Source organism: Grampus griseus (genome assembly GCF_964374135.1).
Source record: "Grampus griseus genome assembly, chromosome: 2".
Classification (NCBI taxonomy): Eukaryota; Metazoa; Chordata; class Mammalia; order Artiodactyla; family Delphinidae; genus Grampus; species Grampus griseus.
This window is the reverse complement of record NC_139018.1, coordinates 86,486,195-86,505,215: the sequence shown is the minus strand read 5'-3', so window position 1 is coordinate 86,505,215 and position 19,021 is coordinate 86,486,195. Positions and strand designations below refer to the sequence as shown.

At 50.4% G+C, this 19,021-nt stretch overlaps 1 protein-coding gene across 1 annotated transcript; it reads left to right on the top strand.

Annotated features, from left to right (window-relative positions):
- Positions 1-445: 445 nt before the first annotated feature.
- On the top strand, positions 446-17,943 carry EPB42 (erythrocyte membrane protein band 4.2; the record flags this gene model as incomplete). Its single annotated transcript, XM_082647611.1, is given in 14 exon segments — positions 446-539; positions 542-544; positions 1,758-1,943; positions 2,884-3,114; positions 5,938-6,056; positions 6,982-7,086; positions 7,940-8,117; positions 8,712-8,850; positions 9,138-9,241; positions 10,018-10,260; positions 11,306-11,605; positions 14,544-14,698; positions 15,817-15,950; positions 17,781-17,943. Coding segments are annotated over 14 exon segments (2,154 nt in total).
- Positions 17,944-19,021: the final 1,078 nt, after the last annotated feature.

Genomic DNA, 19,021 nt, shown 5'->3' with positions numbered 1-19,021 from the left:
TGTTTAGGCCCTGAATTTGGAGTTGGATATGGGCCTCCTTCCAGAGTCTTTCAGTGTCATCCAGGTAACATCTCTGAGGGTCTCTTGAGGCCACTGAAGCAAGAGGCTTAGCAGCTTACCTGGGCTTCTCCAACTGTCAGATCTTGCCCCCCTCCACCCCCCACTCCAGCCTGTCAGACATACCCCTGTCTGGGCCTCCTGGCACAAGAGATAAAACGAGAAAGGGGAACTCCTAGCAGCTGGTCCAAGAGATACCAGAGGGGAAGGAGCAGGAGAGACAAACATGTGGGGAAGCAGAAGGAAACTCCAGTATTTACAGATTCTTAAGCCAACAAAAGTGCCTTCATCATTTTCTGTCTGGAAGACAGATTCAGAGAGGAAGCTCAGAGCAACAGTTCAAGACAGGCATTTCCTATAGCCAAGTGGATAAGAGCAGCCTGCAGCCATGGGACAAGGTGAGCCAAGCCTGCTCTCCACAGGGCTTACTGGGCTCTCAGTAGCTCCTCCATCCTTACATGTTTTCATTAAAAGAAGCAGGATGGTGGTGGAGGTGACGATGATGTGACCGTGACGGCGAGGTGGTAGTGGGTGCTAATGGTGGTGGAGGTGATGGCGGTAGGGCTATGGTGGGGGGATAGTAAACGGGTGCTGCTGCTGGTGGAGGGGCTGAGGTGTGGGGGCTGGCAGTGGGTACTAGTGGTACTGGAGGTAATGGTTGTGTGGCTCTGGTGGGAAGGGTAGTAGTCGGTGCTGGCAGCAGTGGAGATGACGGAGGTGGATTATGGTGGGAAGTGGTGGTGGGTGCTGTGGTAGCGATGGTACTGGGAGCGTGGCTATGGAGTGGCAATAGGGTAGGTTGTTGGTGGTAAATTGGTCATCGTCATGATGATGGTGGTAAGATGATGATGGTGGTTAAACGGATTTATATTCTTTATCCCAGGATCATCCTAACATGGCTCTTCTCACTGGGTTGTGGTACATCAAAGCTAAATGGGAGAGAAGGAAGGTAGGAGCCAGGGAATCCAACTAAAAGGGGCAGAGGCAGACACCAAGCCGGGAAACAGGCAGCAGCAGAGAATGCAGAAATCTCAGGGGCCTCTGTTAGCACATTTACATTTACAAGTTCTCGATGTAAAGTGAGAACTGCCTGAGAGGACGTCATGATACTCACAGGTCCCCTTCTTGTAGCGTTTTTCTGGGCTGCATGGTACCAAGGGTTTAATGAGCCTTTAGGTGAAAGAGCCACATGCAACCTCGAGTGAGTTGCTTCTGCTCTCTGGGCCTCACTCTTCTCACCTATAAAACAAAACAATTGGACTCAGTGATTTCAAAACCAGCTCTAAAAGTTGTCTGATTGTGTTCTTAGGAAAAAAATGAGTAGGGGTGAGCAAAATTCTGGATTTTATTCATTGCTTCTGGATTGGGACCAGAAAGTGGGGTTGACGATGAGAACAAGCTTCGCTCTTATTAATAATAGTAACAGTCCTACTTAATGGGACTTACTATGTGTCTGACATGGTGCCAAGCGTATTATATACATTGCCTCATTTGCTTTCCACAACCCTGCAAGGAGGGATGATTGTTCTAAGGAAGAGGAAACTGAGGCTCAGAGTAGTTAAGTTACTTGCCTGAGATCGCACAGCTAGTAAGTGAGTTGAGCCAAAGATTTAAACCCTGGTCTCTGACTCCAGCGTCTCTGCATTTACTGACGTTGTCATATTTGCCTAGTCTCCATGATTTCTTTCTTTTCACAACAGGCCTGGGGATCAAGAGCTGCGACTTCCAGGCAGCAAGAAACAATGTAGAGCACCACACCAATGACATCAGCTCCCAGCGCCTCATTGTGAGGAGGGGGCAGCCCTTCACCATCAGCCTGAACTTCTGGGCTCCAATCCGCACATTTTTGCATACCCTGAAGAAGGTAGTCCTCATTGCACAAACTGGTGAGTGGGGCAGGCCTCGACCTCTTTGGCAGCAGGACTGGGGGTTTCTTTCTCTTGCCCACCAAGGGGCACATGGCTCACACTGCACCTGGGCCTCCAGAAGTCCTGCCCACTGGCAGGGCCTGTGAGGATGAGATAATATGCGTAATAAGTAGCATTTATTATGATTCAGAAGTTTCTCAGCCGCATTATCACTAAGGGGTCCCTTTGTTGCATATATAACATCAGTTTTGTAGAAAAGTCTGAATGGGATTTAACCTAGGCTAAATATAACATTTAATTGCTACTACTTGCTGAATCTGTACTACATGTCAGATATTGAGCCAAGGGCTTTACATGCAATATCTCATTAAAACCTCACATTGGGGGCTTCCCTCGTGGTGCAGTGGTTAAGAATCCTCCTGCCAATGAAGGGGACACGGGTTCGAGCCCTGGTCCAGGAAGTTCCCACATGCTGCAGAGCAACTAAGCCCGTGTGCCACAACTACTGAGCCTGCACTCTACAGTCTGCAGGCCACAACTACTGAGCCCATGTGCCACAACTACTGAAGCCTGCATGCTTACAGCCCACGCTCTGCAACAAGAGAAGCCACTGCAATGAGAAGCCCGCACACCACAACAAAGACCCAATGCAGCCAAAAATACATAAATAAAATAAATAAATGTATTTAAAAAAAAACAACCTCACGTTGGCCCTATGAAAGAGGTATCATTACTACACCCATGTTATACACTATGAACCTTTTCTAGATTTAGGTCCATGAGCGCTGAGGACCTGTGCTCTCCCATCACCCTTTACTGCCTCCCATTCCTGGATGGGCTGCTTTCATTCTCCTCCTAATCTAATTTTCACTTGCTCCATCTTTGGGATACTTCACTTTGTTACTCTGAGTTGTGGCAAAGAGATCCAAATGACCAATTCATCTCTGTATGACTGCAGGAGAGCAGCCTTCCAAGGCCAACCAGACCCAAGCCACGTTCTCAATTTCCAGTCTTGGGGACCGGAAGTGGTGGAGTGCAATGGTGGAGGAGAGAGATGACCAGTCCTGGACTATCTCTGTGACCACACCCGCAGACGCTGTCATTGGCCACTACTCGCTCCTGCTGCAGGTTTCAGGCAGGAAGCAATGCCTGGGCCAGTTCACGCTGCTCTTTAACCCCTGGGGTCGAGGTGAGTTTGGACCTTGGCCAGCCTGGGCTACAAAGGACTCAAGGCCCCGGAGCTGGGGTTGCGACTGCTCCAGGCCTCGGGACCCAGCTCCCTCTAGGGCGGCACTAGCACTCAGCTCCTGTGGTGCCTGCCTTCCGGATGAATGGCCTCTCAGACCGAGGGTCCTCTCTTGAGGTCATCTTGGAAGAAGCAGCCCAGGGCTTCCCACTGAGAGCAGAGGCTTGTCTGGTGCTGGCTCAGGCTATTTGGTCACAGGAGCTGAGACTCACTGAGATGACCCTAGGAGAACTACCCTCTTTTATAACAGGACAGGGGCCAAGAGCTGGAAAGCGCTTCAGGAAAAGAGGCGACCTGAGGGACGGGCTTCTCTGTTCCCTCCCTGGGCTCCCATAGTTTGTCTCCAGGGTGAATCCAGGTTTTGTGGCACCTGAAGTTTATATAATTTGGGGGACCCTCTTTCAGAAAAAGAACACAGAATTTTGAATTGCTAAGGCTCCTCCCTGGGCTTATAGGGGTCTGTACTGGTGGGGGGCCCAAAGCTGCAGCTTCAACTTCACAGTAAATCTTCCTTTCTGAGCTCTCTGCTTTTCTCCACTTGTTAGTTCTGTCCTTACTACAGACTGCTGGGTTCTCTCCACAATGACCTATCCCAATATCTGCCTGGAGCAACAAATCAAACAGCCAGCCTCCCTAGCTCAGCAGCCTCTGGGTGGACTTCCTGGGGTCAGGTGGCCTCCAGTGGCCACCTCTGGCAAAGCTCAGCTCTAGCTGTCGGGACTATTTCATCTAGAAAAGTCATCAGACATGGCTGACGTGCTCCAAACAGGAGCTAAGAGAACATTTCCTCTTCCTGCCCATTCTGAAGACTGAATCTGTCTTCCCTTTAGAATCTGCCACCCCCCACCTTAAACCTTTGTGTTCCCTGAACGGTTGTTTGGGGGACGGGAAAAGTTTCCTCCTGCTTGCCTGTCCCTGCTATGCCAGACGAGCCTTTTCCTTTCACGGCCTCATTACGAGGCAGGGCTGGGAACAAGGGGAAGTAGAAGAAATCTTACCAGGTTCCTGCACCCCAGTACCTGATGCCCTTTCTATATGGCACCTGAATCCCAGTGAGCTCCCTATCTCCACTTCTTTTGCCCAGGCTGGGGTTCTGCAGTATCCCCTCTTTCAGGTGGCCCTGTCTCTCCTCAGTTCAGGCCCTTTGCTTCTGCTCCAAGGGGTTTGGCAGGTTGAACAATGGATGAGAACTAGTGTCCACTGAGGTGCCCTTGCCCCATGTGGGTGAGTGTGGATTCAGGGCCCCTTCAGCTGGAGGAGGCCCCATGGCTCTCCGTACACTGAAAGACCCTCAGGCCATTCCCTCCAAAACTGAGGGTTTAGTGTACCTGCCTCGCTGACTTTGAGCCCACATCCAGAGCTAGACCCTGATGGCCAGAGCAAAGACACAGCAAAGACAGTTCTGGGACAGTGCTTGGTTCAGAGGGAGCTCACAGTCTTGACTCAGTGCCAGGATTCTTGCCTCCATGCCTGGCTTGTAGGGACCTGTGTAGGGAAGGCCTCTCTATAGGGGTGAGGGAGGCGTGGAGGGGGGCAGGGTCTGTCTGGCCAGGAGTGAGTTGTTGGCACTGCTCACCTGGGAGGTAAGAGATTTTCAGAGGTTATGTGGGACTCAGTCTCATCTTAGCATACTTGGAGATGGGGCTCTCCTGGATTCAAGAGGAAATTTTGCACCCTGTAATGAAAGAATCCTATTCATAAGCAGGGACTTTACTAAGGGGGGAGGGGCTACACCCAAGCAGAGAAGAGGAGGGGCTGCTACCTATGCTCTGAAAATGTACTTCCCAGAGCCTGCAGGGCCTGGGGCCAAACACCTCGGTTTAAAGTGATTTCCAAAGAAGTGATGTCCAGCTGACTTCACAGACAGTACTAAGTATGGAGGGGCAGGGGCCCAGGGCTCCTTGGGCCCATGGTTCTGTGATCTTCTGTCCCAGGTTTTTCAGGGATTCCTGATTTCTAATATGCCATCCTTCTTTTACTTTGAGTACCCTCATCCCAGTTGGATGCCTGGGGGATGGTTTGGAAATCCTCTTCTCTTTCTAGTCCCCAGGAACTAGTCTACCACCCCCCACTTCACCCCTAGCACCAGGCAGAGGGAGACACTTGGCAAGCAGAGCAGGTCCCTCTGCTGCTCCCAGCTTCCTAGAGTGGGTGATGGCCTCCTTAAAGCCCCCACCCTCCTCATGATCCCCAGCCCAACCCTCGGATGAAGACAGCAGGAGAGGCAGCGGGGAGAGACCATAGGAGTCCCAGACCCACTTGGACACCCTGGGTGGAAACTAATGCTCTGGCTACCGCTCTACACATACCTGCTCAAATTCCCTTCTGCTCATGCCTGTCAACACGTTTGATTGGTTTTTCGGAATCACTTTTTTTTTTTTGGTTGAACTTGTGAGGGAGACATGACAGGCCCCCTGGGACGCTCCCTGGGCTGTTGCCAAATTCTCTTGGTTCAGTAGCACTCTGGCTGCAAGTATCTTCGGGAACCAGCAGGCCTTTTAAGGTTGGCTTGTTCCTATTGGCTGGCTGACCATGAAGGTCACCATGGCTGACCCAGGGACTCTGACCCCCTTCCCCACTCTCACCAGAGAGGAGCCTGGATCCCAGTGGGGTGAAAAGAGGGGGCTCCTCCTCAGTCCCCATCAGGCCTGGAGCTGAAGAGAAGGCCTGCAGCTGAATCCCACCTGAGCATGGAGGGCAGAGGCCTGGAGGTGGAGGGCAAGCCCAGTATCCCCCAGAGCCTCATTCTTGCCTGCTTCTCTCCAGAGGATGCTGTGTTCCTGGCGAATGAAGCTCAACGCAGGGAGTACTTGCTGAACCAGAACGGCCTCATCTTCCTGGGCACAGCTGACTGCATCCAGGCTGAGCCCTGGGACTTTGGCCAGGTACAGGGCCCTCCGGGGAAGCCTCGGGGACAGTGAGTGTCCCATAACCTTCAGTACTCAGGTCAAACAGACTGGGCAGGTCCAAAATCCCCTGGTCATGAGGCCATTTCTTTATGCAGTTTCAGCCCCGTGGTACCTCTCCTCCCTCAGAGCCACACTAGACCATCCTCCACAGCTTCCAGAGTTATCTTCCTAAAGACGACGCAAATCAAACCTCTGTTAAATTCCCACCATCTACAGGATAAAACACAAATCCCCGGGCTTGACATGCAAGGCTCTTCACAGCCGGGCCACTGCTTTCCTTTCCCCAAGAGCCACTCCATGCTCCAGCCCCTGGCCATCCCTTGAATGTGCAGGCTGAATGTTCCCTCTGCCAGGAATACCTTCCCTCCCTTATCCCCTGGAAAACTCCTACCCATCTTTTAAGGCCCTCTGAAAGCCTTCCCCAGCCCCCAGAGGAAGAGTGACTCTCTCCACTGTGCTCTCTGGGTGGGTATCTCTCCTAGAGCCCTGGCCATGTTGCTGAGATCTGTAGCCTAAGCAGCCACATGTCCCCCTCACTCCTAACCCCGGGCTCCTCAAGAGCAGGAGCTGCCGTCTTATCTGCCCCCACACAGGACTGCCCTGTCAGGGGCAGTGGGAGCAAATGACACAGAAAACGATAGAAATGAGAGGACTCGACACGGCCCTGGCGCTCAAGAGCTCACGCTATCAGGAGTCAGACGACAGAAGAGGCAAAGGGCTGGAGTGCCGGGCACAGGGACCAGGCAGCCCTGGGGGCAGAGGGAAAAGCCAGAACTCCCGAGGGGGCAAGGCAGGAAGGAGTGGAGCCTGAGTCTGGAGAAGGACGAGGGGACGGGGTTGACTTGTGGGAAGAATGCCTGACCTGCACACCCACCATCATGGCCCTGTGTGGTCCTTATAGTTCGAGGAGGATGTCATCGACCTCAGCCTGGACTTACTGAGCGTGGACAAGCGGGTGGAGAAGTGGGGCAACCCCGTGCATGTGGCCCGTGTCTTGGGTGCATTGGTGAGTGAGGACAGGGTCGGGAGGGGGAGGTGACGAGACGGCAGCCCTCTGACAGAGCTGCCCCACCTCTACGGCCCTGGCGATCTTCAAATCACAAGTGGTCCCCTCCTCCCAGGGTGTGGGGGACAGTCCTTGAAGAAGGTTCTGAGTGAGGAGGGAAGGACAGTAGCATCCACAGGGGAGAGAAAAGCACAGGGAGGTGTCATCCCTCAGGACACAAGCCAGCAAGGACTAAAACTGGCCCGGATTTCCTTGGCCCCTCCCTTCCTCCCCACCCCCAGCCCAACCTGGGGGCTTAGGTCCCTGGGAGGAAGGGGGTCACATCCATCTTACCCAGTGTTTGCTGCTAAGGTGGTCAAAGGCATTTGTTCTCATTTCTAAATTATTCCCATGAAGGTAGCTTGGTGCTTTCCTGTTGTCCTTAAAAGTTCTCTCACAGGAATAACGTGTCCCGCATTTCCTCATGTGGCTCCGTCCACGCCTCTGAAGAGCTGGTGAGGGACAGGGCCAGCCTGCGAGGGGGAGGAAGCTTGGGATGCGTGGGCCTCGAGGCCCCAGGTGCAAACACTTACAAGGAATGGGAGCCAGGCAGGCCAAGGGGCAGCCCTCCTGCCGCTCTTGTGTCCTGAGTTTTGTTTTTCACGACGGTCCATGAAGCCCTGCTTCTGGAGGACTTGTTAAAAAGGATTCCCAGGAATTCCCTGGTGGTCCAGTGGTTAGGACTCAGTGCTTTCACTGCCCAGGGACACACAGCTTTAACAAGTTCCAGGTGATTGCCATGCAGGTGGTCTGTTCACGCCCCCTTGGAGAACTGTGATGAGCCCTCCTTGCCCATTCACATTTCCCCAAACAGCTGCACGCCCTCAAGGAGAAGAGTGTCCTGCCCACCCCGCAGATCCAGACCACCGAGGAAAAGGCCTTGCTGAACAAGCGCCGGGGCAGCGCGCCCATCCTGCGGCAGTGGGTCAAGGGCCAGGGGAGGCCCGTGTATGATGGTCAGGCCTGGGTGTTGGCCGCCGTTGCTTGCACAGGTACAGAGCAGACTTGCCTGACGCACCCAAACGTCCCCTTGGCGACGGTGCAGTGTCTGCCCTGCTTCTTGGGTTGCCCCTCCTCCACCCGCAGCACTTCCCCGCCTCCAATCACACCCATAACTGCTTCCGGTGCAGTTATAACTGCTTCTGCTTCCGTCTGGCCAAGAAACCAGCTACTTATCCCAAGCAACTCCTCCCAACCAGCTGCCGCTCCTTTTGCCCCTTTGGCAAACTTGGGCCCATCTGGCGAGCTCTGCTCCCAAACTCACTTTTCCCCAAAGCTTCCCCTGGCCCTGCCCCAGGAAAGCAAGCCCTGCTGTGTATCCCGTAAGCCTCCCTCCGCTGTGTACTCTGCCTGCTGTGTAACTGGTTTGTTCCTCGTTTCTGGGCCCTCATATGGCCTGGGTCTGGCTGGTGTCAATTCTAACTTTCTGGTGCCTGTGCCCCTTCTCTTTCCACAATGTCACCTGGCATTTAAGATAGTGAAAGTGCCCGGTGTCCAGAGGAGACCCTGAAAACGCTAGCCATGTACCCTGCCCTCCATATCCCAGGCCTCTCTGGTGCCCTGACCCCCTGCCCCCTTCCATGCAGTGCTGCGAGGCCTGGGAATCCCTGCCCGCGTCGTTACCACGTTCACCTCAGCCCAGGGCACTGGCGGGGGCCTGCTCGTAGATGAGTACTACAGTGAGGAGGGGCTTCAGAATGGAGAAGGCCACAGAGGCAGAATCTGGTGAGAAGCCCGAAGGGGATGAGGTCCCAGACCTGGAAGGGCTCCAAGCCCGCGGGGTGTCACCCATGGGAACCCCAAGGGGCCCTGCTGAGAGTAGGCCTTCAAGACTCTTGACAGCAGCATGCTGATGGTCAGGGTGAGTTGTGGAGTGCATGCCCCTTCCCAGGAGTGTTGCAACCACTTTTATGCAGCATCCTCCTATCCCCCTACTAACAGCTCTGTCATTTCTAGGACCACTTCGGGACTCTTTTTTTCCCCATTTGAGTTGCTTCCTTTGCTACCTTCAGGATCTTCCAGACTTCCACGGAGTGCTGGATGGCTCGGCCTGCTCTGCCCCAGGGTTATGACGGATGGCAGATTCTGTACCCAAGTGCCCCTAATGGAGGTGGAGGTAAAGCCTGGGCATGGGCCCAGGACTTCCCTGGGCTGCACAGAGCTGCAGGAGGACAAAGAGTCCTTCGGAGAGGAAAGAGGGGTAGCAGGTGGTCCAAAGGGGGTCTGCATCCCCTAAAACAGGAGAAGCGCCAGGAATGATAGTGACCAGCAGAATGCTGACCTGATGCCCACAGGCTCAAGGGAACAAATGAGTTAGCCATCTTGGCCCCAAGGTCTCAGGGAGACTAGCCCCCCTCAGAGCAACAGGTGAGGGAGCTGAGTCTCATGGAAGGGCAGAGGGTCTTAAGACAGCTTGTAGAGTGGGACTTCTGGGGTTCTGGATGTGGATGAAGAGGATATCAGGATAGGCTCAAGCTCAGAAAAGGAATCTTCAGGAGTTATAAAAGGATGGCTCTTCCTTTCCCAGGAACAGAACTGTCACAGAGCCTGGCACATAGGAAGTGCTCAGCAAAGGCAACCTATCCCTATCACATCTGTAGTCAAGCTGGCTTAGGAACTCCCGTGTACTCTGTACCTCTGAGGTTATTACCTATCCAGTTTCTGAGAGGGCTCCTGCCATAGGCCTTGACCAAAAAGTGTTGTCGCTAAATAGTGAGTTTCACCTCAGCAGTGCCCTCTCAGAAACCTTGCCTAGTGCCCACCTCTGACCTTGATCCCAGGGGAGGGACAATAGGGCATAGGATGGGGACTGCTGTTGTGAGCTCTGACCCAAGCTGAGGTCTGGGCGTGGTTCCTCTCACTCACCGACCTTTCTCCCTTTCTCTCCCTCAGTCCTGGAGGCCTGTGATCTGGTCCCAGTCAAAGCAGTCAAGGAGGGGACGCTGGGGCTGACCCCTGCAGTATCAGACATTTTTGCCTCGATAAATGCCTCATGTGTGGTCTGGAAGTGCCATGAGGATGGGACCCTGGAGCTGACCGACTCCAACACTAAGTATGTTGGCAACAACATCAGCACCAAGGGTGTGGACTGTGACCGCTGTGAGGACATCACGCAGAACTACAAGTATCCTGAAGGTACTGGGCAGAGGAGGGCCCTGAAACAGCAACAGGAGGAAAAGAATGGGCCAGACACACGCAGGCCAAAGAGAGGTCCTTTCCCCACCATATAAAACAGGATTTCTCAGCCCTGTTTGACATTATTCACATTCTGGACTGGCTAACTTCGTTGTGGAGGGCTGTGCACCATAGGACATTCAGCAGCATTCCTGGCCTCTATCCACTAGATGCCAGCTCCCCCTCAACCACTGTCACCAGTTGTGACAACCAGAAATGTCTCCCGACATTTCCAGATGTCCCCTGGGGGCACAATTGCCCCCAGTTAAGAACCACTGCTATACAACAGCACAGTTAATACCAAGCCCAGCTGCCAAGAGATGTTCTCTATCTTCTGCTCTCCTTCAACACCCCTCCAAGCTGATTTGGAGCCCACCACTGCAGTGTCCACCCATTTGTCCAAACAAGAAGCCCTGCACTGTCCTTGAGTCTCCCCCATCACCACCCCACTGTACTCTCACACCCATCTCCTCATCTCTTTCCCCATTGCCTGTAGGTCATCCAGGGCCTCATCATCTCTCGTCTAAAGTATTGCAGCAGCCTCCTAACTAGACCCCCGCCTCCAGTCTCCCCATCATTACTCTATTTTCAACTTACAGTTTCCAGAATGAGCTTCACAAGACACAAATATAATTATGTTACAGAATATTCCTGTTCCAGAATATTCCATGGCCTCCATTGCCCTTGGAATAAGTCCAAACTTCTTCACTTAGGAAGATTCAAGTCCCTGCAACTTATACAAAAACTAGCTCTCTCACCGTTCAAGGGGCAAATTCATAGCACTTGAAGAACTTGATCCCGTGAGTGGCTTGGAAGAGATACACTGTATCTGTGGTGGGTCTAACACAGATCTTTTTTTAGCTAAATATGGACCTAGAGGTTTGCAAAGCTCATGTGGCTTTGGCATTTGAACAGCAGCGGGGAAATGAACCTTAATCCTGGGCTGCTATTAGAAGGGTCTACAGCTGCTGGGTAAGAGGTCTGCTTTGTTTATTCCATTCTTCAGGATCTCTTCAAGAAAAAGAGGTGCTGGAGAAGGTCCAGGAAAACAGAATGAAACATGGGAAAGACGATGGCATCCAACCTCCCAGTCTCGAGACTGATGATCCTTTACATTTCTTCTTGGAAGCACCCAGCTCCCTAGCCCTGGGAGGGGACGCCCGGTTCTCTGTGAACTTGTTAAACCCTAGTGACCATGATAAAGAGGTGCAGCTGGCTGTTGGGCTGCAGGCAGTGTACTACAATGGTGTCCTTGCTGCCAAGCTCTGGACGAAGAAGCTTGTCCTTACACTCAGGGCCAACTCAGGTAACTCTCTACGGCCCCCCTCCCCAGACACTCCACACACCCAGCTCCCGCCCTGGGCAGGCAGCAGCCATACAGCACCCCCTGCAGATCTGAAGAGATAGCATCTAGCCCCTGGTGTGCCCTCTCTCTCTCTTTTTCTCTCTCTCTTTCTCATTCAACACATATTTATTGAGCTTCACACAGGGAAAAAAACCCCACAATTCTGATTGCAGTTATATAAGCAAACAGACAGTGTAAGAAGTGTTTGATAAGGTAAACAGAGTACAATGGCAGGTTAGCGTCTTACCCAGGCTGGAGCAGACTGCCCCCAGGTAAATCGGGCTGCCCTCGGTCTTGAAGGTTGAGTAGGACAGTGTCAGACAGTAAAGTGAGTCAAGGGCGGGCTTCCCTGGTGGCGCAGTGGTTGAGAGTCCGCCTGCCAATGCAGGGGACGCGGGTTCGTGCCCCAGTCCGGGAGGATCCCACATGCCGCGGAGTGGCTGGGCCCGTGAGCCATGGCTGCTGGGCCTGCGCGTCTGGAGCCTGTGCTCTGCAACGGGAGAGGCCCGCGTACCACAAAAAGAAAAAAAAAAAAAGTGGGTCAAGGGCATTCCAGGAAGAAGGGACATATGCTCAGGTTCTTCCTCCTCCTTCAGATTCTTATTTAATTGAGTTGGGATGGGATCCAGGCACTGGTATTTTTTCAGAGCTCCCTGGGTTATTCTAGGGTTGAAATTCCCTGGACTAGAGCAGTTGTTCTCCAACTTTGCTGCTATCAGAACCACCTGGGGGAAGTTTGATGCTCAGCCTGCACCCCAGACCAATTAAGTCAGAAACTCTATGGTTTGGCCCAAACATCAAAAAAAGTTTTAAGTCCTTGGGTGATTCCAATGTGCAGGCAAGAGACTCAGTGGAATAGTGCTTGTGTACATGATTGCAGCAGCCTCCTGATGGGTCCCCCTGCCTCCAGTCCCTCCACCCTGATCCCTTTCCAAGGGAGGGAGGGATGGAGTGCGGGAGTGGTGTGAGAGCTGGACAAGGCCAGATCATGAAGGGGCTTGTAGGTCCTGCTGAGGAGTTTGGGTTTTGTTCTCCGGGCAGTGGGGAGCTGGTGGGAGGTTTTAACCAGGGGAGTCAATGTGATCAGAAATTCATGGGCAGAATGGAATGGAAGGGGTCGTATTAGAGTCGTGGTTCTCAACCTTGGCTGCACGTTGAATCACCTGGGGAATTTAAAAAATACTGATGCTTGGGCCTCACCGTCAGAGTCTGTTATAATTGATTTGGGGTGTGGCCTGGCACTAGGATTGTTTTATAAAGCTTTCCATATGATTCTAATGTACATCCAATGTTGACAACCACTGGATTGGAGGTTGGAAGGTTTTGTAATAATCAAGCCAAGAAATAAAGGACAAACTAAACTAGCTGCACTTTTCAAATGAAGTCATATTGAAGAGGTAGACTAGATTGAACTCGTGTATGTGGGGAGAGGGTGCTTCCAGCTTGGGTGAGCCTCCAGAATAGGGCAAATGGGGAAGAGCAGGTTTGGGGAGAAAGATGTTGAGTTCTGTTTGTGGCATGTTGGATTTGAAAGCTTGGACATCCAAGCTGTGACGGCCAGTAGGTAGCTGGAAACCTAAACCTGGTATTCAAGATAAAGGCCTGATTGGGGGTGGGGGGAGTGGGAGAGGACTGTGAGAGGGTGAGGAGGAAACCCAGGCAGCACCAGCATGTTGGGGTGCAGGGGGCAGTCAGGGAAAGAGCAGAGTGAGAGACTGAGAAGTGAAAGAGAGGATGGGGGCACGAAGCAAGGTCAGCAGAGAGGCCATGAGAGGTCAGGGCTGAAAAGCATCCACTGACAGAGTGGTCTGACAGAGAAGCAATGGCAAAGACCAGGTTCCTGGGGCTTAAACAGATTGAGAGTTGAGGAAGTGAGACAAGGTGTGCAGTCCTTCCTGGAAGAGTGGATGGAAAAAGAAGGGAGACCTGGTGGTAGTCAGCTAGGGACACTGGGGAGGAGGGTGTTCTTTGTTTTCTTTTAAGATGAGAGACAGCAGAATCCACTTACATGCTGAGGAAGAATCAGCAGAGAGAAAAGGACGGAAACCTCAGGAGAGATGGGTTATAATTGATGGTGCAATCCTTGGGGAAATGAGAGGCAACTAGAATAATTATAGCTCACATTTATCGAGCACTTATTTTTGGCAAACATGGTGTTAAATGTTCTATATGCATCATCTCATTTATCTTCATAACGACCTTATGAGGCAGGACCCATTATTATCCCACTTTACAGATGAGGAGACCAAGACACAGAGAATTAAATAATTTGCCCGAAGTTACACAGCTAAGCAGTGGTGGGATCAGGGTGGGGCACTGATTTAAAAAGCAAAGGACTGGACTTGGGCAGGGGGGATGCCTCACCCTCCGGGGGGGGGGTTAACAGCAGGGATAGATGTCTATGTCTGTAGGTTGCGAATGAGAACATGAGCTCGAGAGGCTTCCTCAAGGACGAAGGATGGCTTCATTTTCTCTGCAAAAGGGAAAGAGCAGAAGCAGAGAAGGGGAGGGGACTAAGCATACATATATTCAGCCACGGCTGGGTGGCAGGTCTGAGACCAGCACTTAATGACTGTCTCGTGAACCACAAGCCGGCCCTCCAGGTAGGCATTGTTATTAGACAAGGAAACAGGCTCCAAGAGCTTCACTTGTTCTAGTTCACAGGGGCCCTTTCCCCAGCCCTGTGGAGGTGGTCCATCAAGAGTGTTAGTGGCGGCAGTGATGGTGGTCACGGATGGGTTCTTGACTGAGTTCAATTTTGAAATTGCTGTGAGGAATGAGGCATCTTTCTGGCTTCAGTGAGGTCCCGACTCCTTTGTGCTGTGTGTGAAACTACTGCTTGTTTCCAGGGCGCATGCACTCACCCCTGGGCGCTGACTCCACCTGTCATATGTTTCAGCTGAGAAAATCTCCACCTTCCTGTCCTTCTCCAATTTTAAACAAAACCCACCAGAGAATAGTTTCCTCAGACTCACCGCTATGGCAACACACTCCAGCCCTACCTGCTTTGCTCAGCAAGACATCGCCATTTGCAGACCACACCTTGCCATCGAGGTAGGCACCAGTCCTTCCCCATATCACTGGCATTTGCCGCTACTCAGGTCCCCATTGCAGAAGGCACCGAGCCTCTCCAGCTTCAGCAGTTGACCGTGCTGAAGAACTACCAGGAAACGCTGGGTTGAGAGCTCCTTCTCTTGAAAGAGATCGTTTCTTATACATGCTATTAAAGTTTAAATCTTCCAACTTTAGTTCAGATTAAGTAAAGATTTCTAAAATTGGGGTCTTCCCAGTTGCTGCCTCTATACTTACAGAGATAATAACAGCCTATGTTTATTTAGCACTTTGTACATGTGCCAATGTATTTTCACCTCTTTTACTTCTTTTAATACAAAAGCCCTGGGAGGTGGAATTGTTCCCATTGTTCAGAGGAGGAAACAGTCCCAGAGAGCATCATGCCCACAATCATAAAAATAGGACATTTTAGAGGCTCTTGGTTCAGTACTCTTTCCACATGTCTACCCAGACCAAAACGAATGTGACCTGGTGTCTGCTCTGGAAGAGGTTATTACAGTTGGGCAAGGGAGACACAACACAATGTCAGAGCTTTAGGAGAGGTACAAAGTCGCTCTGGGACAAGTGAAGTAAAGGGGATTAATTCCAGCTGGTGGGTTTGGGGAAGACTTCATGGAGGATGTGGCATTTGTGTTGGGCCTTGAAAAATGGGTAAGCTTTCAGTGCAGAGGTGGGGGAAGGCCGTTGCAGAGAGAAGGCTGAGTAAAGAGGCCCAAAGGAGGGGAGCCTGAGGGGTGCATTGAGGCTCCGAAGGTGCCCGAAGAGGCTGGCGTGTCTTGCAGTCAGGGGAGGAACAGATGAGCCTGCAGGTAGATTGGAAGCAGATCAGGAAGGGCTCTGAATGCCAACCGAAGCTGGATTCTGAGGACAATGGGAAACCCTCCAAAGTTTCTAAGTGAGGGAAAGGCACCATCAGAAGTTGTCAGTGATGGGTCAAGGGTGAGAGTAAATGCAGGAAGAGCAGGTAGAGGAGTAGAGAAGTCAGCTGTGGAGTTTGGGTGAGGATGGCAGAGCTAGGAGAGTAACTGAGGAGGCTTCAGGGAGGGTGGCCAGGAGGGGAAGGAGCGACTGCAGCTCTGTGCTCTTGGCATCTCCCACAGATGCCAGAGACAGCAGAGCAACATCAGCCCCTTACGGCCTCAGTCAGCATCCATAACTCCTTAGATGCTCCCATGAAGGGCTGTGTGATCTCCATCTTCGGAAGGGGACTCATTCACAGAGAGAAGAGCTACAGGTAAGAGACCGCAAGCTTCTCAACCCACAAAAACATCTCAACTGGTCAGAAAGGCAGGAACCCAAGATCGATGACTGTCTTTTTGTTTTGTCTATGGAGACAGAGCAAATACCTGCCAGAGTTAAACTAAAGGATTAGGGCCTCTCTCATCCTGGGGCCACCAATGTGGGTGCAGGAGTGACGGAGGAGGCTCTGTGCCTCTCGGGCACCTGATGCTGGCCGCGGCTCTGGTCACACAGGGAGAGCCTGGGTATTGCTGGTGAATGCAGGTGAGGGGGTTAGGGCTGGGTGGGAGGGAATGCCACAGGGAGGGTAGGCTACCTCTCAGTGAAGCCAGAGAGCTGCATTCTACTAGTGACAACACAATACAGAATTTTGTTTATTTCTACATTCTCTTTTACTCCTATTCCCTACCCCCATTCCCACTACCACCCTTCATATCCTTTTAGTATGTATGAGTACTGTTGCTTCATGAGTACTGTATTCTTAACTTACGTAAATGGTGTTACGTCTAATTTTCTTTTCACTCAGAACTATGTTTTTACGATTCATCCACATGTCAAGTTCATTGCTTCTGCTACATATTACTCCATTGTGTACACCCCCGACTTCCTACCACGCCACTCCACAGCGCCTCCAACTCTCAGACACTACAGATATACGTCCCCTTACATACTCGCTTGAAAATCTGTGGGAGGTGGGGGGAAATATGCACAGGAATGGAGTAGCTGAGACATAGGATATGACCTGGTTTGACCACGTGCTATCAGATTGGCTTGCATAATGGCTGCAAGAGTCTACAACTCCCTCCAGCAGTACTTGACAGTTTCTATCTTCCTACGATTCCTCCATTCTTGGCAATACCCAGCTTTGTCTTTTTTTCCAGTCTAACAGGATAAGGTAATATCTCATTATTGTTTTAATTTGTAACTCTTCATATGTTTATTAGCCTTTTCCATTTCCTCCTCTGTATAGTTTGTTTTTAACTTTGCCCACTTTTCTTTTGGTGTTCCTGCCTTTTTTCCTTGTTGATTTGTGTGTGTGTGTGTATGTGTGTGTGTGTATATACACAAACCCTGTATAGTCTAGATTAGTGCCTTGTTGGTTTTAGATGTTGTATCTTCGTTCATTATTGCTCCTTCTCTCAAGAAGTCCACAGCATCTTCTGCTGAATACATACGTACAGTTTAGAGTTCACGATGCCTACTCCTACCACCCATGAGGTCCCTCACAGGTTGTCTGGTTGTTGAGCCACTGCCTCAACCTCAAGAAACTCAGTGGGTCAGTCTTGCCCGTAAGTTGAGAGGAGGGACTACCAACATTTAACCAGACTTCTGTGTTCTCCCAGCTCAACTGTGGGGCAAAGCTCCTCAAAAATATCTGCACCATTCCCTCAGTCAACATAAGAAGGTCCACAGGCAGACTAGAAGGTTGCTAATAGGGCTGCAAAACACCACCTGTTGACATACTGACATCTCAATATGCCCACTGGACCCACTGCAGTTAGCAACGAGGGTTCCAAAACAGCCTTCCCAAACATACTATTACTAAGAACGAGACCAGACTGAAGTCGTAGGTGATAAACGAAACAACAGGTGTAACTTGGAAGCCCTTAGAATAGGATGTTTCTCTTCTCAAACATACAACTGCTCACCATAGGAGGCTCCTGCCTTCCATCCCCTTCAAACCTCCTCTGTTTTAACAGCAAGGTACTTGGATGTTTATTTCTTCAGAGTCCACTTCTTTAAGCAGGTAAGGATCAGAGTCACTGGAACCAGCAAAGCAATGACCCTGGGACAGAACTAGCACCTGCCTTTTCCTTTATTTCAGATTAAGTTCGGTGCAGTCCAGAAACACCTTGCGCACCCAACTCGAGTTCACACCAATGCAGGTGGGGCTCCAGAGGCTCACTGTGGAAATGGACTGCAACATGTTCCAGAACCTAACCAACTTCAGAAGTGTCACTGTGGTAGCCCCTGAAACTCCAGCTTAAACTTCCAGCTCCAGCATCACTCTCCCCAACCACCCCTTGAATCTATAATCTAAAACCGAATGTGCTGGGAAGAGAAACTCTGCTTATCAGACAAGTAGATCTCTGTTCAGGTTGACCGGAAGAGTGACCAAGAACAAAACTAGATTCCCAGAAATCAATAGAAAAGACATTCATTCATTTCTGTCACCCCAGCTCAAGGCACCCATGAAGACTAGTTGTCTTAGAACGGAAACTACTGGGCTTGAGGAATAAAAAGAAGCCTTTGTAAAGGTACTCAGATAAGTAAATTCAGATTTTTTGAGTCCAGGGTTCTTCATAACCATTTACTGTTCACTCATACATTAATTTATAAAGGAAAAGAACCTAACATTTAAATCATTCTTGTATTTCTAATGAAATGGGACAATATTAGCTAAAAATATGATTTTTAGGTAATCCTAAGATTACACTGACCAGTGCCATCCCTGACCATTATCCTTAAAGATCCAAAGATGACTGAAGAAAGTTATAAAACACACAGCATGAGACCAGAGCACAGAATGATATTCTAGATTCAGCTACAGATAAGTCCTTATTAGAGTTAAATATTATTAAATATTAAATATCCCACAATTAAGTCTGATGTTAATAACATAAATTTGGTCCAGTAGAGAAATACACAATTATTAAGTGTAAAGAAAATAGGACCTATTAAAAAAAAGAAAAAGAAAATAGGACCTATAAAGAAAGATAAAAGAACTGGACTCCTTTTGTACAAAGTTACAAGTTTTTTTGTTTGCTTACATTTTGTTGCTTTGATACTGTTTGATTTTAGTTCCTTTTCCTTATAACACTTTTTAATAAAAGTACAGAATGGCACTTTATAAAAGTAAATTAAAACTCTTAAAAAAATAAAATAAAACTCTTGACTCAAGGAATTTCGACCCCAAGTACACACTAGTCTCTCAAAAGAATGGCTGCTGGACTTGGAGGGTACTATGCTAAGTGAAATAAGTCAGACAGAGAACTATAAATACTGTATGATATCACTTATATGTGGAATCTAAAAAATACAACAAACTACTGAAGATAACAAAGA